Source organism: Neophocaena asiaeorientalis, unplaced genomic scaffold (genome assembly GCF_003031525.2).
Source record: "Neophocaena asiaeorientalis asiaeorientalis breed wild unplaced genomic scaffold, Neophocaena_asiaeorientalis_V1.1 scaffold1309, whole genome shotgun sequence".
NCBI classification, from domain to species: Eukaryota; Metazoa; Chordata; class Mammalia; order Artiodactyla; family Phocoenidae; genus Neophocaena; species Neophocaena asiaeorientalis.
The window spans coordinates 10,110-33,257 of record NW_020173034.1 but is presented as its reverse complement, the minus strand read 5'-3'; the positions used below and the strand labels follow the sequence as shown (position 1 = coordinate 33,257).

At 38.3% G+C, this 23,148-nt stretch overlaps 1 protein-coding gene across 1 annotated transcript in view; it reads left to right on the top strand.

Moving 5' to 3' along the window:
• Positions 1-23,148, top strand: part of LOC112398090 (myotubularin-related protein 8-like) — a gene marked incomplete at both ends in the record, with an annotated part of 25,980 nt that overhangs the window by 2,132 nt on the left and 700 nt on the right. Inside the window, 5 exons of the mRNA XM_024742484.1 lie at positions 872-1,034; positions 2,317-2,474; positions 17,741-17,869; positions 19,054-19,188; positions 21,969-22,101. Of these exons, the coding sequence (XP_024598252.1) occupies positions 872-1,034; positions 2,317-2,474; positions 17,741-17,869; positions 19,054-19,188; positions 21,969-22,101 (718 nt within the window). The remainder of the gene's footprint in view (positions 1-871; positions 1,035-2,316; positions 2,475-17,740; positions 17,870-19,053; positions 19,189-21,968; positions 22,102-23,148) is intronic.

Genomic DNA, 23,148 nt, shown 5'->3' with positions numbered 1-23,148 from the left:
AATAATCCTTCATTTTTAAAAAAAATCTGAATTATTAACCTGTATTCCCATGGGAAACAACTTTATTAACTGCAGTACGGTGCTTATGTATAGTTCCTTTAGTCCTTAGTCTTACAGTCTCCACTCATTCCCTTAGTCACTTAGGTAAAAATTTCCCCCATTTCATTCTTTGCTTTACTGTCACTAGAGTCTAAAATGTGGAAGAGAAATTTTCCCTGTAATATTTCTAGTTAAATCCTAATTCCAGGACTAGAGTTTAGAATTTCTAGAGAAATAATCCTGAACAAAGTTAGACTGCCATGGTTCAAATCCTGTTTGTGCCACTTTTTGGCTGTGTGGCCTCTGATGAAGAGTTCACTTCTCAGAGCTTTCGTTTCTTCATTCCTGAAATGGGATGATTATACGTCAAAAGTGTTGTTACAGGGATTAAATAGTTAATGATTATGGACTACCTCATGAGCAGTAAAGCACAATACCAATTATTAATCATTTAAATTAGTAATTTGTTAGAACAAAATGAAGTTCTATTTTCCTCTCTGACAATCATTCTACTATGATTTTTAAACTCCACCACAGCATGCTAGAAGCCATTTGTTCTGAGCCAGTTCACCACAATTGCCCCGTAAATCTCTTAACCTTATATCCCTAAGGAGAAGTAAGTTTTATAATATCGTAATTTGCTTTTCATTGCTTTACCACTATTTACTTCTGTTTAAAAGAAACCCAGTTGTACCATACAAAGGATGGTTGTAGGCTGTAGATGTGATCACATCTCTGGCCATGCTGTTACCGTTACTGAGAGTCAGGCACACTGAGAGTGATAGATCTAGTGCATGTCTGTGAATTATTTTGGTTCTTTTCTGTTTTGTAGATTGCACTGCATCATATTGCCACTGTGGAGAAGTTGTCCATCACTAGCCTGGGTTGTCCCCTGATCCTCCGCTGTAAAAACTTCCAGGTGGCCCACTTTGTTTTAGAATCTGACGTTGTGTGCCATGAGGTTTACATTTCACTGTTAAAGCTTTCTCAGCCAGGTCGTTATGATAGTATTTTTTATCTAAAACCATTGTAATTTTTCTCCCAGAATGGCATAATGGAAAGATCATTGGTTATGGAGTTAAATAGAGCAGAGTTTGAATCTGGGTTTTGCCTCTTACAGTTCCATGATATTTGGACAAGATACATAACCTTTGAACTCAGCTTCCTTACCTGTAAAAATAATGATAGTATAAGGTCCCTGTGGTGGTTGTTTTGAGGTTTAAATGCATGTGTGCATTTTTACTCTGTACTTGGTATATAGTAGATGTTTAACAGCTGTTATTTCCTTCACTTTCCCTCTTTCCTCTTAAGTATCAACTTGTAAATTTTTCAACACTTCAGGAAGTAAGACTGCTTTGGAGTGAAATTTGTTTACTGTTGTCCTGCAAGCTTTATGTTTGGCCTATTGTTCCTACCCCTACTTTTAGTTCCAGCTAGCAAACTAGGGAAGTTTATCAGAGTCCTTAATGCAGTTATCCCTGCTTCCTCCAGCCTCACCCTCTCATCTTCCAGCCCCAACTCCAGGTTGCTAACCCATCAGCTTCCTCTGATTTTAGTCTGTGGACTAATGTCCTAGTCTGTGGATTAAAATTACATTTCCCTCCCCATTTTCTTCTACCCTTTTCCTAGAACAATTTCTCAGAATTCGCTGGTGCTCTATTGACAGAGGCTATCTGTTAGCTGGCCCAACACTTTGTAAAAGGCTCTGGAAGACTCCATCCATCTCTGGAAAAGTTACTGCCACATAAGTTGGTCAAATGAGTTATTGATTACGTGTTGAACTTTGTGAAGGGAGGAAGTGGGGTTGACCGGAAGAAGAGAAGAAATGGCCATTTATCAGCCAGAATCAGGTATTGACCTGAAGAGTAGAATGCAAGAACACTGTTAATGTTTTGCAGTATGTTACAACAAACAGTGCAATTGGGACATTGAAGTTCTGTTAAAAACTTATGGTAAGGACCACTTTCTTAGCATGTGAAACCTGGAAGCTTGAGTTCAGTCATTATCCAACAATTCACAGGAAACCAGGCAGAATGTTCCTGCTTTGTATTGGTATCATATAAATTTAAATATTTTTAAAAGAAGACTCTGAAGCAATATTTCAGTTCTTATGCCTTGTATACAAATAAAAGCAACCTTGTACACAAACTACTGTCCTTTTCAGGGGCTGTTGACAAACATTCCCTTAGAGAGAAGAAAATCTAGGCTTTTTTGCACTATTTGGTATTAAGTTTCACTCATTATTACTTTGTTTTCATGCCTATCTTTCTTCTCTAGAATTACATGAATATCTGTATGCTTTTTCTTACAATCCAAAATCCTCAAAAGAGATGAGGGAAAATGGATTGAAGCTGATTGACCCAATATCAGACTTTGGACGTATGGGACTTCCCAACAGGTACTGGACCATAACAGACGCCAACAGAAACTATGAGGTAATTTTTTCATTGTTACTTTCTTTTGGTTCATTTAATTAAAACAGAATAATACCAGCAAACAATTTTTTTAAAAAAGGGAAAAAAAAACTCATGATCTCTCCTTTTCATTCAACATTCAGCAATTCAACAAGCTTTTATTAAATAACTAGTGCACTCAAAACACCGAGTCAGAGTTCTCATAGTCTAAAGCATAGGGAGCATAGATGAAGAATATGGAAATCAGACTGGGAAGCCAGAAACAGCCTTATTCATTGGGTAATAGCCTGGAGAAGGAATTCTATCCTAACTTACGCAGGGAGAGAAGGAAAGAGGTCAGTAAGTGAACTCAGATCATGAAAGGCTTCGTGGCTAGACTGAAGAATTTGAACATTATCCTGAAGAGAGCAACCACAAGAGTATTTAATTTAAGCTGGAAAGGGCTGTAAGTATATTTTTATTTTAGAAAGATGACATTGGTTTTGGTATGGAGAATTGGTTTGCTGGAGCTAAGAATGCAGGAGAATGATATGAGAAGTGATGAGAACCTGAACTAAGGCAATGACTGTGGATGGAGAGGAGGAGATGGTTTTAAGAGATATTTAGGTGGTAGAATTAAAAGAACCTGGTGACACATTAATGTGGTTGGGAGAAAGAGGGAGAAGTTTAGTATGCATCCCAGGTTTCCTGGTTTCTGGCTTAGGTGACCCAAGTGGTTATGGATATGTTAGCAAGCAGCACAAGAATTAGGACAGACAGTGTCTTCAGTTTTAGATTGAATACAAGGTGATTAAAGACATATCAGGTATTTGATATCAAGCATTTGAGTCTAGGTCTCAAGAAAGAGCTCTGAGCCAAATATAGAAGTTTGGGAATGTATTGGAGGTCCCCAAGACCATCCCTCAAGCGCATTGATTCAGTAGGAGGACTCTCAGGACCTGGCATATAGTCATACTTGTGAGTGTGATTTATTACAGTGAAAGGATAGAAAGCAAAATCAGCAAAGGGAAAAGGGGTGATGTCTGGAGAAAACCAGGCACAAGCTTCAGAGTCCTCTCCCAGTGGAGTCACATAGGACATGCTTTAACTCCTCTAGCAACAACTTGTGACAACATGTGAAAAGTGTTGTTTATTAGAGAAGCTCATTGGAGAATCAGTGCCAAGATTTTTATTGGAGGCTGGTCACATAAGGACTCTGCTTGGTGTATACCAAAGTTCTAGATGCTCACAAGGAAAGCAAGTATTTAGCATAAGCCAAATTGTTTGTACAGTTTAGGCACAGTGAGTCACTTTTATCAGTTATGCAATGGAGGGAACCTTTCCAAAATTCAAGCTCACAGGCATCAGCCAAGGGGCAACCTTGCAAGTTGGCCTTTCCAAGGACAGCAGTCAGGCCTGCTATGATAACTTTTCTGCATAGGGAGTTTAAGTGGTATTTCTGAATTGTTGAATCTTCATTTCCAGCTTTTTACTATCATAAAAAGACAGTAAATTTAATGACTTTCTGGTATTTCAGTTTTGTTTTCTTTTAATATCTTTATTGGAGTATAATTGCTTTACAATGGTGTGTTAGTTTCTGCTTTATAACAAAGTGAATCAGCTATACTTATACATATATCCCCATATCTCCTCCCTCTTGCATCTCCCTTCCATTCTCCCTATACCACCCCTCTAGGTGGTCACAAAGCACAAGCTGATCTCCCTGTGCTATGCGGCTGCTTCCCACATAGCATATGTATGCTATGTGTAATCAATGTAATCAAATGTAATCAGTTTTACATTTGGGAGTATATGTAAGTCCATGCCACTCTCTCATTTCAACCCAGCTTAACATTCACCCTCCTGGTGGTTTTCATTAATTTTTATGGCTGAGTAATATTCCATTGTATATATGTGCCACATCTTCTGTATCCATTCCTCTGTCGATGGACACTTAGGTTGCTTCTGTGTCTGGGCTATTGTAAATAGAGCTGCAATGAACATTGTGGTATATGACTCTTTTTGAATTAAGGGTTTCTCAGGGTACATGCTCAGAAGTGCTGCATCGTATGGTAGTTCTATTTTTAGATTTTTAAGGGACCTCCATACTGTTCACCATAGTGGCTGTATCAATTTGGATTCCCACCAACAGTGCAAGAGGGTTCCCTTTTCTCCACACCCTCTCCAGCAGTTATTGTTTGTAAATTTTTTGATGATGGCCATTCTGACTGGTGTGAGGGGATACCTCATTACAGTTTTGAGTTGCATTACTCTAACAATTAGTGATGTTGAGCATCCTTTCAAGTGTTAGTTGGCAATCTGTATATATTCTTTAGAAAATGTCTATTTAGGTCTTCTGCCTATTTTTGGATTGGGTTGTTTGTTTGTTTGATATTGAGCTGCATGAGCTGCTTATATATTTTGGAGATTAATCCTTTGTCAGTTGCTCCATTTGCAAATATTTTCTTCCATTCTGAGGGTTCTTTTCATCTTGTTTATGGTTTACTTTGCTGTGTAAAAGCTTTTGCATTTCATTAGGTCCCATTTGTTTATTTTTGTTTTTAATTCCATTTCATTAGGAGGTGGATCAAAAAGGATGTTGCTGTGATTTATGTCATAGAGTATTCTGTCTGTTTTACTGTAAGAGTTTTATAGTGTCTGGACATACATTTAGGTATTTAATGCATTTTGAGTTTATTTTTGTGTATGGTGTCATGGAGTGATCTAATTTCATTCTTTTACGTGTAGCTGTCCAGTTTTCCGAGCACAACATATTGAAGATCCTGTATGTTCTCCTTTGTATATTCATGCCTCCTTTATCAACGATAAGGTGACCAAATGTGTGTGGGTTTATCTCTGGGATTTCTATCCTGTTCCATTGATCTCTATTTCTGTTCCTCTGCCAGTACCATACTGTCTTGATTACTGTAGCTTTGCAGTATAGCCTGAAGCCAGGGAGCCTGATTCCTTCAGCTCCATTTTTCCTTCCCAAGATTGCTTTGGCTGTTCAGGGTCTTTTGTGTTTCCATACAAATTGTGAAATTTTTTGTTCTACTTCTGTGAAAAATGCCATTGGTAGTTTGATGGGGATTGCATTGAATCTGTAGATGGCTTTGGGTAGTATAGTCATTTTCACAGTGTTGATTCTTCCCATCCAAGAACATGGTATATCTCTCCAACTGTATCATATTTTAGTTCTTTTATCAGTATCTTATAGTTTTCTGCATACAGGTCTTTTGTCTCCTTAGGTAGGTTTATTCCTAGGTATTTTATTCTTTTTGTTGCAATGGTAAAGGGGAGTGTTTCCTTAGTTTATCTTCAGATTGTTCATCATTAGTGTATAGGGGTGCAAGAGATTTCTGTGCATTAATTTTGTATCCTGCTACTTTACCAAATCCATTGATTAGCTCTAGTAGTTTTCTGGTGGCATCTTTAGGATTCTCTATGAATAGTATCATGTCATCTGCAAACAGTGACAGTTTTAATTCTTTTCCAATTTGAATTCCTTTTACTTCTTTTCCTTCTCTAAATTGCTGTGGCTAAACCTTCCAAAACTATACTGAATAATAGTGGTGAGAGTGGGCAAAGTTGTCTTGTTTCTGATCTTTGTGGAAATTGTTTCAGTTTCACCATTGAGAACAGTGTTGTCTGTGGGTTTGTCATATATGGCCTTTATTATGTTGAGGTAACTTCCCTTTATGTCTACTTTCTGGAGGCCTTTTATCATAAATCGGTGTTGAATTTTGTCAAAAGCTTTTTCTGCATCTTTTGAAATGGTCATATGGTTTTTAGCCTTCAGCTTGTTAATATGGTATATCACATTGATTTATTTGCATATACTGAAGAATCCTTGCATTCCTTGTATAAACCCCACTTGATCATGGTGTATGGTCCTTTTAATGTCCTGTTGGATTCTGTTTGCTAGTATTTTGTTGAGGATTTTTGCATCTGTGTTCATCAGTTATATTTGCCTGTAGTTTTCTTTCTTTGTGACATCTTTGTCTTGTTTTGGTATCAGGGTGATGGTGGCCTCGTAGAATGAGTTTGGGAGTGTTCCTCCCTCTGCTATATTTTGGAAGACTTTGAGAAGGATAGGTGTCACCTCTTCTCTAAATGTTTGATATAATTCGCCTGTGAAGCCATCCGGTTGTGGGCTTTTTTGCTGAAAGATTTTTAATCACAGTTTCAATTTCAGTGCTTCTGATTCATCTGTTTATATTTTCTGTTTCTTCCTGGTTCAGTATCAGAAGTTTGTGTTTTCTAAGAATTTGTCCATTTCTTCCAGGTTGTGTATTTTATTGGCATATAGTTGCTTGTAGTAATTTCTCATGATCCTTTGTAATTCTGCAGTGTCAGTTGTTACTTTTTTTCATTTGTAATTCTGTTGATTTGAGCCTTCTCACTCCTTTTCTTGGTGAGTGTGGCTAATGGTTTATCAATTTTGTTTATCTTCTCAAAGAACCAGCTTTTAGTTTCATTGATCTTTGCTATCATATTCTTCTTTTCTTTTTCAGTTATTCTGACCTTATTTTATGGTTTCTTTCTTTCTGCTAACTTTGGGTTTCTTTTGTTTTTCTTTCTCTAATTGCTTTAGGTGGAATGTTAGGTTGTGTTTTTGAGAATTTTCTTGTTTCTTGAAGTAGGATTGTATAGCTATAAACTTCCCTCTTATAACAGCTTTTGCTGCATCCCATAGGTTTTGGATCATCGTGTTTTCATTGTCATTAGTATCTAGATATTTTTCGATCTCCTCTTTGATATCTTCAATGATCTCTTGGTTATTTAGTAGCACATTGTTTATCCTCCATGTGTTTGTGTTTTTTACAGTTTTTTTTCCTGTAATTGATATCCAGTCTCATAGCTAGAGATATCATAGTTGTGGTCAAAAAAGATAGTTGATACGATTTCAGTTTTCTTAAATTTACCAAGGCTTGAATTGTGACTCAAGATAGGATTCATCCTGGAGAATGTTCATTGAGCACTTGAGAAGAAAGTGTATTCTCTTGTTTTTGGATGGAATGTCCTATAAATATGAATTAAGTGCATCTTGCTTAATGTACCATTAAAATCTTGTGTTTCCTTATTTATTTTCATTTTGAATAATATCTCCATTGATGAGAGTGAGGTGTTAAAGTCCTCTATTATTATTGTGTAACTATCAATTTCCCCTTTTAAGGCTGTAAGCATTTGCCTTATACATTGACGTGCTCCTATGTTGGCCTAATGAATATTTGCAATTGTTATATCTTTTTGTAGGATTGATTATTTGATCATTATGTAGTATCCTTCTTTGTTGTAATAGTGTTTATTTTAAAATCTATTTTGTATGATATGAGAATTTCTATTCCAGCTTTCGATTTCCATTTGCATGGAATATTTTTTTCCATCCTCTCACTTTCAGTCTGTGTGTGTCCCTAGGTCTGAAGTGGGTCTCTTGTTGACAGGATATATACGTGTCCTGTTTTTGTACCCATTCAGCCAATCTGTGTCTTTTGGTTGGAGCATTTAATCCATTTTTGTTTAAAGTATTGATCGATATTTATGTTCCTCTTACCATTTCTTAATTGCTTTGGATTTGTTATCGTAGGTGTTTTCCTTCTCTTGTCTTTTCTGCGTAGAGAAGTTCCTTTAGCATTTGCTGTGAAGTTGGTTTGGTGGTGCTGAATTCTCTTAGCTTTTGCTTGTGTGTAAAGATTTTAATTTCTCCATCGAACGTGAATGAGATCCTTGCTGGGTAGAGTAATCTTGTTTGTAGGTTTTTCCCTTTCATCCTTTTAAATATGTCCTGCCACTTCCTTCTGGCTTGCAGAGTTTCTGCTGAAAGATCAGCTGTTAACCTTATGGGAATTCCCTTGTATATAATTTGCTGCTTTTCCCTTACTGCTTTTAACACTTTTTGTTTGTATTTCATTCTTGATAGTTTGATTAATACGTATCTTGGCATGTTTCTCCTTGGATTTATCCTGTATGGGACTCTGCATTTCCTACACTTGATTGACTATTTCCTTTCCCGTATTAGGGAAGTTTTCAACTAACATCTCTTCAAATATTTTCTCACTCTCTTTCTTTTTCTCTTTTTCTTCTGAAACCCCTATAATTTGAATGTTGGTGTGCTTAATGTTTTCCCAGAAGTCTCTGAGACTGCCATCAATTCTCTTCATTCCTTTTTCTGTATTCTGCTCTGTAGTAGTTATTTCCACATTTTTATCTTCCAGGTCACTTATCCACTCTTCTGCCTCAGTTGTTCTCCTATTGATTCCCTCTAGAGATTTTTTTATTTCATTTATCATGTTGGTCATCATTGTTTGCTCTTGAGTTATTCTATGTTAAACGTTTCTTTTATTTTCTCCATTCTGTTTCCAAGGTTTTGGATCATCTTTACTATCATTACTCTGAATAGTTTTTCAGGTAGACTGCCTATTTCCTCTTCATTTGTTTGGTCTGGTGGGTCTTTGCCTTGTTCCTTCATCTACTGCATATTTCTTTCTCTTCTCATTTTGCTGAACTAACTGTTTTTGGCATCCTCTTTTTGCAGGCTGCTGGTTTGTAGTTCGTGTTGTTTTTGGTGTCTTCCCCCATTGGGTAATGTTGGTTCAGTGGTTTTTGTAGGCTGCCTGGTAGAGGGGCTGGTGCCTGTGTTCTGATGCATGAGGCTGGACCTTGTCTTTCTGGTGGGAAGGACAGCATCCAGTTGTGTGCTTTGACATGTCTGTGACCTTATTATGATTTTAGGCAGCCTCTCTGCTAATAGGTGGGGCTGTGTTCCTATCTTGCTAGTTGTTTGGCATGGGGTGTCCAGCATTGGAGCTTGCTGGTCGTTGAGTGGGTTTGAGTCTTAGCATTGAGATGGAGGTCTCTGGGAGAGCTCTCGCTGATTGATATTTTGTGGGGCCAGGATGACTCTGGTGGTCCAGTGTCCTGAACTCGGCTCTCCCACCTCAGACACTCAATCCTGGCACCTGGCCGGAGCACCAAGATCCTGTCAACCACATAACTAGGTGCATGGGGAGTTTCTTGCCTTTTGGGAAGTCTGAGGTCTTTTACCAGCCTTCAGTAGGTGTACTGTAGGAGTTTTTCCACATGTAGATGTATTTTTGATGTACTTGTGGGGAGGAAGGTGATCTCCATGTCATACTCCTTGTCATCTTGAAGGTCCTTCTCCAGTAATTACACTTTGAATATCCACTAAATACTGACTTGGACTTCTTTTGCATATTCATTTTTTAATTTGTTTGATCCATTCTTAGAGGAGTGATTAGAATTAATATGCTAATATCAGGTCTGTGCCATTATAATATTTTGTAACTGTCTCTTAGGAACGATATATTTTGGATACCACTAAAGGATGATAAATTAGAGATAGTTTATCAGTCTTATAGAGTAAGTCCTACCTAAAATGTTGACACTTCTACCCTGACTAGGATTTTAAAGGTCCTCAAGATGTGCATATTACGAACCTAGTAGGCATTTTAAGAAAGGATAAATCATGTTTCCCCCTTCTTTACCTGTCTGGCTTGCATTTGAGTCTATTTATCTTAATTTACTTGCTTATAATATACATTGTTTTCTTGGTTAGGCAAGTGTAGGAATTTCAGGGTAGATTATACATTCATTTCTACCTATAAAGTTATAGTAAAGGTACATTTTGTTCTTATATATCTCAACATCTTCCTTTCTAGAAAATAATAGCATACTTGGAAAAGCTTTTTACATCAAGGATATTTTTTTAACATCTTTATTGGAGTATAAATACTTTACAACGTTGTGTTACTTTCTGCTGAGTAACAGAGTAAATCAGCTATATGTATACATATATCCCTATATCCCCTCTCTCTTGTGTCTCCCTCCCACCCTCCCTATCCCACCCTTCTAGGTGGTCACAAAGCACCAAGCTGATCTCCCTCTGCTATGCGTGTGCTTCCCACTGGCTATATTTTGTAGAGTATATATGTCCATGCCACTCTCACTTCGTCCCAGCTTACCCTTACCCCTCCCCATGTCCTCACGTCAATTCTCTATGTCTGTGTGTTTATTCCTGTGCTACCCTTAGGTTCTTCAGACCTTTTTTTTCCTTTAAAATTCCATAAATATCTGTTAGCATATTTATTTTTCTCTTTCTGACTTACTTCACTCTGTATGACAGACTCTAGGTCCATCCACCTCATTACAAATAACTCAATTGCGTTTCTTTTTATGGCTGAATATTATTCTATTGTATATATGTGCCACATCTTCTTTATCCATTCATATGTTGATGGACATTTAGGTTGCTTCCATGTCCTGGCTATTGTATATAGAGCTGCAATGAACATTGGTGTACATGGCTCCTTCTGAATTACGGTTTTCTCAGGGTATATGCCCAGTAGTGGGATTGCTTGGTCGTATGGTAGTTCTATTTTTAGACTTTTAAGGAACCTCCATATTGTTCTCCATAGTGGCTCTGTCAATTTACATTCTCACCAACAGTGCAAGAGGGTTGCCTTTACTCCACACCCTCTCCAGCATTTATTGTTTGTAGATTTTTTGATGCTGGCCATTCTGATTGGTGTGAGGTGATACCTCATTGTAGTTTTGATTTGCATTTCTCTAATGATTAGTGATGTTGAGCATTCTTTCATGTGTTTGTTGGCAATCTGTACATCTTCCTTAGATAAATGTCTGTTTAGGTCTTCTGCCCGTTTTTGGATTGAGTTCTTTGTTTTATTGATATTCAGTTGCATGAGCTGCTTGTAAACTTTGGAGATTAATCCTTTGTCATTTTCTTCCTTTGCAAATATTTTCTCCCATTCTGAGGGTTGTCTTTTGGTCTCGTTTATGGTTTCCTTTGCTGTGCAAAAGATTTTATGTTTCATTAGGTCCCATTTGTTTATTTTTATTTCCATTTCTCTAGGAGGTGAGTCAAAAAGGATCTTGCTGTGATTTATGTCATAGAGTGTTCTGCCTATGTTTTCCTCTAAGAGTTTTATAGTGTCTGGTCTTACATTTAGGGCTTTAATCCATTTCGACTTTATTTTTGTGTATGATGTTAGGAAGTGTTCTAATTTCATTCTTTTACATGTAGCTGTCTAGTTTTCCCAGCACCACTTATTGAAGAGGCTGTCTTTTTTCCATTTTATATTCTTGCCTCCTTTTTCAAAGATAAGGTGACCATATGTAGGTGGGTTTATCTCTGTGCTTTCTATCCTGGTCCTTTGACCTATATTTCTGTTTTTTGTGACAGTCCCATAGTGTCTTGATTACTCTAGCTTTGTAGTATAGTCTGAAGTCAGGGAGCCTGAATCCTCCAGCTCTGTGTTCCTTTCTCAAGATTGCTTTGGCTATTTGGGGTCTTTTGTGTTTCCATGCAAATTGTGCAGTGAAAAATGTCACTGGTAGTTTGATAGCAATTGCATTGAATCTGTAGATTGCTTTGGGTAGTAGAGTCATTTTCACAATGTTGATTCTTCCAATCCAAGAACATGGTGTATCTCTCCATCTATTTGTATCATCTTTAGTTTCTTTTATCACTGTCTTATAGTTTTCTGCATATAAGTCTTTTGTCTCCTTGAGTAGGTTTATTCCTAGATATTTTATTCTTTTTGTTGCAATGATAAATGGGAGTGTTTCCTTAATTTCTCTTTCAGATTTTTCATCACTAGTGTATAGGAATGCAAGAGATTTCTGTGCATTAATTTTGTATCCTGCTACTTCACCAAATTCATTGATTAGCTCTAGTAGTTTTTTGTAGCATATTTAGGATTCTCTATATATAGTGTCATGTCATCTGCTAACAGTGAAAGTTTTACTTCCTTTCTGATTTGGATTCCTTTTATTTCTTTTCTTCTCTCGTTTCTGTCACTAAAACTTCTGAAACTATGTAGAATAATAGTGTTTCATGTGGGCAACCTTGTCTTCCTCCTCATCTTAGAGGAAATGGTTTCATTTTTTCACCATTGAGAACAATGTTGGCTGTGGGTTTTTCATATATGGCTTCTATTATATTGAGATACGTTCCATGTATGCCTACTTTCTGGACAGTTTTTATCATGAATGGGTGTTGAATTTTGTCAAAAGCTTTTTCTGCATCTATTGAGATTATCATATGGTTCTTATCCTTCAGTTTGTTAATATGGTGTATCACATTGATTGATTTGCGTATATTGAAGAATCCTTGCATCCCTTGGATAAACTCCACTTGATCATGGTGTATGATCCCTTTAATGTGCTGTTGGATTCTATTTGCTAGTATTTTGTTGAGGATTTTTGCATCTATATTCATCAGTGATATTGACCTGTAGTTTTCTGTTTTTGTGCCATCTTTGTCTGTTTTTTTTTTATCAGGGTGATGGTGGCCTTGTGGAATGAGTTTGGGAGTATTCCTCCCTCTACTATATTTTGGAAGAGTTTGAGAAAGATACATGTTAGCTCTTCTCTGAATGTTTGCTAGAATTCGCCTGTGAAGCCATCTGGTCCTTGGCTTTTGTTTCTTGGAAGATTCTTAGTCACAGTTTCAATTTCAGTGCTTGTGTCTGGCTTATTTATATATTCTATTTCTTCTTGGTTCAGTCTCAGAAGGTTGTGCTTTTCTAAGAATCTGTCCGTTTCTTCCAGGCTGTCCATTTTATTGACATAGAGTTTCTTGTAGTAATCTCTCCTGATCCTTTGTATTTCTGCAGTGTCAGTTGTTACTTCTCCTTCTTCATTTGTAATTCTGTTGATTTGAGTCTTCTCTTTTTTTTTCTTGATGAGGTTGGCTAATGGCTATCAATTTTGTTTATCTTCTCAAAGAACCAGCTTTTAGTTTTATTGATCTTTGCTATTGTTCCCTTCATTTCTTTTTCATTTATTTCTGATCTGATTTTTATGTTTTCTTTCCTTCTGGTAACCTTGGGTTTTGTTGGTTCTTCTTTTTCTAATTGCTTTAGGTGTACGTTTAGGCTGTTCATTTGAGATGTTTCTTGTTTCTTGAGGTAAGATTCTATTGCTATAATCTTCCCTCTTGGAACTGCTTTTGCTGCATCCCATAGGTTTTTGTTCATTGTGTTTTCATTGTCATTTGTTTCTAGGTATTTTTTGATTACCTCTGTGATTTCTTTAGTGATCTCTTTGTTAGTTAGTAACATACTGTTTATCCTCCATGTGTTTGTGTTTTTATGTTTTCTTTTTCCTGTAATTGATATCTAGTTTTATAGCGTTGTGGTCAGGAAAGATACTTGATACAATTTCAATTTTCTTAAATTTACCAAGGCTTGATTTGTGACCCATGATATCATCTATCCTGGACAATGTTCCATGAGCACTTGAGAAGAAAGTGTATTCTCTTGTTTTTGTATGGAATGTCTGATAAGTTTCAATTAAGTTCATCTTTTTTCAATGTGTCATTTCAAGCTTGTGTTTTCTTATTTATTTTCATTTTGGACGATCTGTCCATTGGTGAAACTGGGGTGTTAAAGTGCCCTGTTATTATTGTGTAACTATTGATTTCCCCTTTTATGCCTGTTAGCATTTACCCTATGTATTGATGTACTCCTACATTGGCTGCATAAATATTTACAATTGTTATATCTTCTTCTTGGATTGATTCCTTGATCATTATGTGGTGTCCTTCTTGTCTGTTGTAATAGTGTTTATTTTAAAGTCTATTTTGTTTGATATGAGAATTACTACTCTAGCTTTCTTTTATTTCCATTTGCATGGAATATCTTTTTCCATCTGTTCACTTTCAATCTGTATGTATCCCTAGGTCTGAGGTGGGTCTCTTCTGGACAGTATATATCCAGGTCCTGTTTTTGTATCCATTCAGCCAATCTGTGTATTTGGTTGGAGTATTGAATCCATTTACATTTAAAGTAATGATCAATGTGTATGCTCCTATTACCATTTTCTTAATTGCTTTGTATTTGTTTTTGTAGGTCTTTTCCTTTCCTTTTTTGTCCTGTGTAGAGAAGTTCCTTTAGCATTTGTTGTGAAGCTGGTTGGGTGGTGCTGAATTCTCTTTGCATTTGCTTGTGTGTAAAGATTTTAATTTCTCTGTTGAATCTGAATGAGATCGTTGCTGATTAAGAGTAATCTTGGTTGTAGGTTTTTCGTTTTATCACTTTAAATGTGTCCTGCCACTCCCATCTTGCTTACAGAGTTTCTGCTAAATATCAGTGGTTAACCTTATGGGGATTCCCTTTTATGTTATTTGTTGCTTTTCCCTTGCTGCTTTTAATATTTTTTCTTTGTATTTAATTTTTGATAGTTTGATTAATATATGTCCTGGCGTGTTTCTTCTTGGATTTATCCTGTATGGGACTCTGTGCTTCCTGGAATTGATTGACTATTTCCATTCCCATATTAGGGAAATTTTCAACAATAATCACTTCAAATATTTTGTCAGTTTGTTTCTTTTTCTCTTCTTCTTCTGGAACCCCTGTAATTCAAATGTTGGTGTGTTTAATGTTGTCCCAGAAGTCTCTGAGACTGTCATGAATTCTTTTCATTCTTTTTTCTTTATTCTTCTCTGCGGTAGTTATTTCCACTATTTCCTCTTCCAGGTCAGTTATCCGTTCTTCTGCTTCAGTTAATTTGCTGTTGATTCCTTGTATAGAATTTTTTATTTCATTTATTGTGTGGTTCCCCATTGTTTGCTCTTTAGTTCTTCTAGGTTAAATGTTTCTTTTATTTTCTCCATTCTATTTCAAAGATTTTGGATCATTTTTACTATCATTACTCTGAATACTTTTTCAGTTAGACTACCTATTTCCTCTTCATTTGTTTAGTCTAGTAGGTTTTTACCTTGCTCGTTCATCTGCTGCATATTTCTCTGTCTTCTCATTTTGTTTAACTTACTGTGTTTGGGTTCTCCTTTTCGCAGGCTGCAGGTTCGTAGTTCCTGTTGCTTTTGGTGTCTTCCCCCAGTCAGTAAGGTTGTTTCAGTGCATTGTGTAGGCTTCCTGGTGGAGTGTACTGGTGTCTGTGTTCTGATGGATGAGGCTGTATCTTGTCTTTCTTGTGGGTAGGACCACATCTGGTGGTGTGTTTTGGGGTGTCTGTGACCTTATTATGATTTTATGCAGCCTCTCTGCTAATGGATCGTGTTGTGTTCCTGTCTTGCTGTTGTTTGTCATGGGGTGTCCATCACTGGACCTTGCTGGTTGTTGAATGGAGCTGGGTCTTAGCATTGAGTTAGAAGTCTCTGGGAGAGCTCTCACCTATTGATGCTCCATTGGGCCGGGAGGTCTCTGGTGGTCCAACGTCCTGAACTCGGCTCTCCCACTTCAGAGACTCAGGCCTGACACCCGGCTGGAGCACCAAGACCCAGTCAGCCACACGTCTCAGAAGAAAAGGGAGAAAAAAAAAGAAAGAAAAGATAAATAAAATAAAATAAAAAGTTATTAAAATAAAAAATATTAAAATTAAAAAAAATGTTAATGTAATTAAATAAGAAAAGAAGAGTGCAATGAAACCAATAAACAAAGCCACCACTTATAACAAGTGCTGAAAGCTGTACGAAGATAAACCTAAAATCAGAAACTAGTCAGTTACATACAGCAAAAACCCCAAGTCTACAGTTGCTCCCAAAGTCCAGTACCTCAATTTTGGGATGATTCATTGTCTATTCAGGTATTCCAGATATGCAGGGTACATCAAGTTGATTGTTGCTATTTAATCCACTTCTCCAGAAGTTTCCCAGAGTCTGCTGCATATTTCTCTGTCTTCTCATTTTGTTTAACTTACTGTGTTTGGGTTCTCCTTTTCGCAGGCTGCAGGTTCGTAGTTCCTGTTGCTTTTGGTGTCTTCCCCCAGTCAGTAAGGTTGTTTCAGTGCATTGTGTAGGCTTCCTGGTGGAGTGTACTGGTGTCTGTGTTCTGATGGATGAGGCTGTATCTTGTCTTTCTTGTGGGTAGGACCACATCTGGTGGTGTGTTTTGGGGTGTCTGTGACCTTATTATGATTTTATGCAGCCTCTCTGCTAATGGATCGTGTTGTGTTCCTGTCTTGCTGTTGTTTGTCATGGGGTGTCCATCACTGGACCTTGCTGGTTGTTGAATGGAGCTGGGTCTTAGCATTGAGTTAGAAGTCTCTGGGAGAGCTCTCACCTATTGATGCTCCATTGGGCCTTCACAAATCTCCTGGGGTTCAGCTTTGGATTTGGTCCCATCTCTGCATGTAGGTCCCCGTCTGGCGTCTGGTCCTTGCCCAGACAGGAGGGTGTTCAAGGAGTGGTTGATTAGGTTGCCTTGGATCACTCAGTCTGTGGGGAGGGAGGGGTATGGAATGTGGGGTGAGCCTGCAGCGGCAGAAGCCAAGGTGACATTGCAACAGCCTGAGGCATGCCATGTGTTCTCCCGGGGAAGTTGTCTCTGGATCATGGGACCCTAGCAGTGGCATGCTGCCCAGGCTTCTGGGAGTTGAGGTGTGGATAGTGACCTGTGCTTGCACACAGGATTCTTGTTGGCTGCAGCAGCAGCCTTAGTGTTTCATGCCCGTCTCTGTTGTCCATGCTGATAGCCGTAGTCGTGCCCATCTCTGGAGCTCATTTATGCGATGCTCCAAATCCCCTCTCCTTGTGCACACTGAGTCGATGGTATCTTGCCTGTTAGGCAGGTCCATACTCTCTCCCAGACTCCCTGCCAGCTAGCTGTGCTGCACTAGCCCCCTTCAGGCTGTGTTCACACAGCCAACCCCTGTCCTTTCCCTGGGATCTTAACTCCGAAGTCCAAGCCTCAGCTCCCAGTCCCCCCCTGCTCCAATACATGAGCAGACAAGCCTCTCAGGCTGGTGAGTGCTGGTAGGCACTGATCCTCTGTGTGAGAATCTCTCTGCTTTGCTCTCTACACCCCTATTGCTGCATTCTCCTCTGTGGCTCCAAAGCTTCCCCCTGACCACCCTCGTCTCTGCCAGTGAAGGGGCTTCCCAGTGCGTGGAAACTTTCCTCCTTCACAGCTCCCTCCCAGAGGTGCAGGTCCCATCCCTTTTCTTTTGTCTCTGTTTTTCTTCTTTTTTCTTTTGCCCTACCCTGGTAAGTGGGGAGTTTCTTGCCTTTTGCGAAGTCTGAGGTCTTCTGCTAGCATTCAGTAGATGTTCTGTAGGAGTTGTTCCACATGTAGATGTATTTTTCATGTATTTTTAGGGAGGATGGTGATCTCCATGTCTTACTCCTCCGCCGTCTTGAATGTCCTCCCATCAAGGGTGTTTGTTCTTATTTCTGAGGAATGGATGATTCTAGATGATAAATAACAGACAGCTAATTCTTGAGTGATTGCTATTCTAACCTGTTGCTAGCAGGTAAAAATATATTTTTAAAAATTGAGTTTAAAAAAATTGAGTTTATTTTGTTTTAGATATGCAGTACCTACCCTCCTGAAATAGTGGTTCCTAAATCTGTTACATTGGGAATGGTGGTTGGAAGTTCGAAGTTCAGAAGTAAAGAACGTGTGCCTATGCTTTCCTATCTCTACAAAGAGAACAATGTGAGTTGAGCAAACTTCTCTCGTGAGAACTTAACTTGGTGCTAGAAGACCTGAGTTTAAGTCATACCATTGCCACTAACTAGCTATGTGACCTCAAGCAAGTTACTTCTCTGAACTTTGGTAGTTCTGAGAGTTTTTAAGTGTGTAATATGAGAGAAAAATATATGTGTACTTTGTAAATTTTAAAGTGTTGTGCAGATGTTAAGTGGCATTTGTAGTGCGTTCATTTATTTCTTTTCTTCTCTATGGGCTCCTGCTTGATGGCAAGTTGTTGAATAAAAGGGAACAGCTGTATGAAAGGATATTTGGGCACTGTGGCTTCCCATTAGAACACACATGTCCTTGATTCTTTCTCACTATTTTCATACAATTTAAGTTAGTAAGGGAATATTTCGCTTGACTTCTCTATTTGAGTCCCCTTCCATAGGAAGGGATAATAGTTCTTGCCTCTTGTGGTCTCTCTGAGATCTGGAATTAGACAGTCAAGTTCTCAGGTAGGCAACTATCAAGTGCTAAAAAGTACAGTAATACAAGTGGGTGTCTTTGTGTCAAACTATCAAAGTAAGCAGACTCTATAAAAAACACACCAAAGTGTAATGCAGTTCACTAACTAATTATTACCAGATGTATCTGCTAAATAGCTATGTTGTTTTCCTATTGAAATGGCTTGAAACAAACCAGCCCTCTGATTTGGCATTAACTCCTGAAACGAGTGAACCCTGTTCTCTTAAGAGACTCTAGGTCTTTGAATTCTGCTGTCACTGTGAGCCTCTGGTTTATATGGATGATATTACTGGGACTATAAAAAGCAAGAAAGTTTCCGGTAAATACTAGCCTAATACATATTGAAAATACATAGAATTTTATTAAGGAAACACTCAGGGTGTGATTTTCTTGAAGTCTGGTTTTGCCGAGACTGGGTTGGGAATCATAGTCATGTAGAAGAAAAAAAGACTATCTGAGCAACGGTTTGTGGTAATACAGCCCACATGCTGGAGTGGGGATGGAGGCAGGAGGCTGAGCCTAATGTCAGTGGAATGCCTGGGCTTCAGAGCTACATTTCTTTTTATTTCACTATCCTGAGTTGTCTCATCCTCTTCTTCTACTCACTGAATATGGGATCAAGGAGGATTTTTGACCACCTGTACATTGGACCACTCAAATGATATATTTTTTCCTTACAGCCTGCCCTTTACCACTGTAGCCAGCCTCTGTCTGGATTTTATACTCATTGCATAGATGATGAGCTCCTGCTAGAGGCTATTAGCCAGACGAACCCAGAGAGCCAGTTTATGCATGTTGTAGACACAAGACCAAAAGTATCTATGTATCAATGACCTCTCTAATACCCCTACTTTACTCATGTTATAATCCCCTTCCCCACATGTTGAGTTTTGCAGTGTTAATGGGAAAGTTAGGTTTGTGTATATGGGCTTATTATGTCATAACTGTGTAAAATCATTTGAGTAAGCCATTTGGAACTCCTTTTATCATAGCTGTCACTGTCAAGCAAGACTATGAGAAGGTACTTTGAACAACTTAGTCTTGCCACTGCCTGTGAATGTCACAGAGAGGAGGGTCCTCAGATCAACCTAAACTCCTGCATTAATTCCTTGACCCTCAACATTTTGTCTAGCTTTAATAAGGGATCGTAGAGGAATTAATTGTGCCCCACAAGGCAAGTAAAGGACAGATTTCCTTTTTTTAAAGGCTGTTCTTTTCACAAACAGCCCCAGAAAGAAATAATTTTGCTTATACTTTGATATGTTGACTGTGGATGATTAGGAGGTTTCATTGCTAACTAGGGATTGCTAAGTAAGTGATTTATATTCTAAGCCTAAGCCAGGTGGTTGTGACTTCAGAGTTAAGCAATTGGTTGTGCTTGAAACCAGATAGTGGTCTTAGACAGATGTCTGCCCATTTTGGGGATCTCTCACTGACTGTTCTGCAGGGCTACCTATAATTGACTGGGCTCAATAGAAAAAAAAATTTCCCTTTCTGCTCAGGTACCATCCTTCAGTTTCTCAGAACTTTTCTGTCTTGCTTCAACTATAACTGCGTTTGACATTCTGGGATTAGAAAGAGTTTAATCAAATCTGTGTCTTCCATCATATTAGTCTTAAAATGATAAAGAGAAGTACCAAGCTTTTGAAAAACTAAAGGATTGATGCCCTTTGGCCAAATGAAAGACCAAAAAGTCCATTTTAATAGGTCCCTTTTTCCTCTCTCAGAGAGCCTAGAACTATCTAGCAACACTCTTCTTCTGGATGGCTAGATATATACTTTTAGTAGAAACTGTATTGTAGTGACAAAGTTACATTCTTAGGAGTCAGTCAAATCTGGGGTCAGATCCTGCCTTCAGCTTTTATCCATATGATCCTGGTTGAAATTGGTTTACCTCTCTGAACTTGTTTCCTTATGGGAATAATAATAGTACCTATCTTTAGGAGCTGTCATGAGGATGAAATGAGATAATATAAGTGAAGGATCTAGCACAGTGTCTGGCACATACATACTAGGGGCTCAGTAAATATTATATGTTCTTTCCTACTTGAACATTAGGCTACTAATATGTAGCAGTTTCTCAGATATGCCAGTCCTATTCCCAAAGAGTGTATACTGGTATGATGTAGCTAGCTATCTGTAGTAGCTGGCCTTTCTACTGCTGCCCAGACCTGGGTAGGGACTGCCGTAATTATTGTTTCATTTACTGAAGCATCCATCAGTCATAACAGACTTTTTTGTTACTACGTTGCTGTTGCTTACACCTCCTCAGGTGTCCCACTGATTTGTCATTAATTTAATGAAAGCTCAGTGACATTCTTTGTGTGATAAGCGATCAAAATTAACATCATGTTTCTCCCTTTAACAAATATCCTGCATGCTAAATAGAATATGTTGACATGTAGATTTTTCTTCCCTGCATGTGTTAATGTGAATAGTTTGTGCTTTTGACGTTTTTAATGGCATTCTTTTTTTATTAGTACAAAAATGACACCCTATCCATATACATTCTCCTCCTACCTTCTGAAATGCACAATAATGGGAGATTAGAAAATAGGCCCAGACAACAGAAAATCATTTAATTATTAAGATGGTTATAATCATATAAGATATCTTGGCTGCTTTCTAGTTTTTTTATATATAAATTTATTTATTTTATTTATTTTTTGCTGTGTTGGGTCTTCATCGCTGTGCACGGGCTTTCTCTAGTTGCAGCGAGTGGGAGCTACTCTTCATTGCGGTGCGCGGGCTTCTCATTGCGGTGGCTTCTCTTGTTGTGGAACACGGGCACTAGGCATGCAGGCTTCAGTAGTTGCAGCACGCCAGCTCAGTAGTTGTGGCTCACGGGCTTAGTTGCTCCGTGGCATGTGGGATCCTCCCAGACCAGGGATTGAACCCGTGTCCCCTGTATTGGCAGGTGGATTCTCAACCCACTGTGCCACCAGGGAAGCCCCTTTCTAGTTTTTGAATTAATGTCTCCTCTCTGCAAGTCTCATTTACTCACTACCCCATCCAACATTCTTCATATGACCTCGAAGTATTCTGATTACCACAAGCTGAATATAGTGTTAAAACAGCTCTTGGTATCTCCATTTCAATTTTATCAGTGAATGAAAGTCATTTATCTTATGCAGTCATGTTCTAGACATTTTTCTAGAGTAGCTGTTTATAATTAATTGACCCTGAAGTTCTTAGACTTCTTTCTAGAGCTTCTCAGTAATAAGGATTTTTGAATTTTCACATGTTTCTCAGTATAAAGCCCAGTTGTTTGTGATAGGAAGCTCAAAATTATAATTTTAGTTCTTCGGATCAGATATCCTCATAGCTGCCATATCCTTCAATCAATCTCTTAAGCAGAGTTTTAATAATAAAATAAAAACACTAAATCTCCTTCTCTTTCCCTATACTACTGTTACTTAAGATACCTGATCTAAATGCCAGTGAGATTCTCTTCATCCCAGAATGTGCCCTATGTGATCTAACTTCTTTTTAAGTGGGTAAGATTTAAAGCTGTTTAGAATGAAGCATTGAGATTGATGAACCATGTTCTTTTATCATCTGCCCCATCTGTTCTGTTATGTCCTCTATATTGCAGTTAAATGCCATGGCCAACCGAGCAGCTGGGAAGGGTTATGAAAATGAAGACAACTATGCCAACATTCGCTTCAGGTTCATAGGCATTGAGAACATCCATGTGATGCGGAGCAGCCTGCAGAAACTCTTGGAAGGTACAGGGATTTCACCTGGGCTAGGCCAGAGGCTATATAGCTTGCATAATTATGTAAGCAAAAAGTATGCCTGATTTTGTGGTGAAACATAAAAGCAACCAGGTGAGCAGAATTAACAGGTGATAAGATTTTTGACTATAGTATAAATCTAGTTTGCATAGGTAATACTGAATTATAGCAGTGTTGGTCTGACAGAGGAACTACAATGTTTAGTTTTCATAACTCTGTGGAGTTCATCTGGGTTTAGTGGCTATGGAAATAATTTCTCTCTATAGAATTACAGAGACTGCTGTATAGGGGTGGGTAGGTCAACATAAATATAAATGAACTGGGATTTATTTCATCTTCCTCATTTAATCTGCTGTAAGGGGTCAGTCCAATTTCATCACTGTGCTGATGAAGGGGGCGAATTTAGACTTCAAAGGAATAAAGCTGCTATCAGACAATTTGGGTCATCTGTCATCACCACAATGTAATTGGGATCAGAATGCGGGCAAGGTGAGATCAGGGCTTTACAGGACTCTTGAGTCTAGAACATTTCTCCCAAAGCCACTACCCAGGATTCCATGATGTGGTATGTCATCTCAGGCACACATAGGGAAAACCTGCCCTCATTAAGTGAACTCCCTGTTCTTCCTCTCTTTTCTTCAATTGTTCACTTATGCTGTCTGCCAAGACCTCTCCCTTACACAACCCTTATCAGATCCTGTCTTCTCAGTCTGCAGCCCTTTTTGGATATTAATGTTCCTCTTCCTTGGGTCTCTTCCTCCTTTCTTTTTTGTCCCAGAATATTCTATAGTAGGAGTGTAAGAGGACATTTTGCAGATTTTTTGAGGCAAAAGATTGCCGTCTGCTGGATAACCAGTGCAAAATGCATGAAAATTAACTGATGGTTTTTTCAACCTGTTGAGACAGCACAGGGCTGCAAGGGAGTAGGTGGGGATGTGGAAGCAGAGACAGATGTTAAGGGTCTACAAAGTTCGGCTCAGTAGGAGGAGTTAAGATGGGAATGAAATGTGTTTTCTTTTTTTTTTTTTTTTTTTTTTT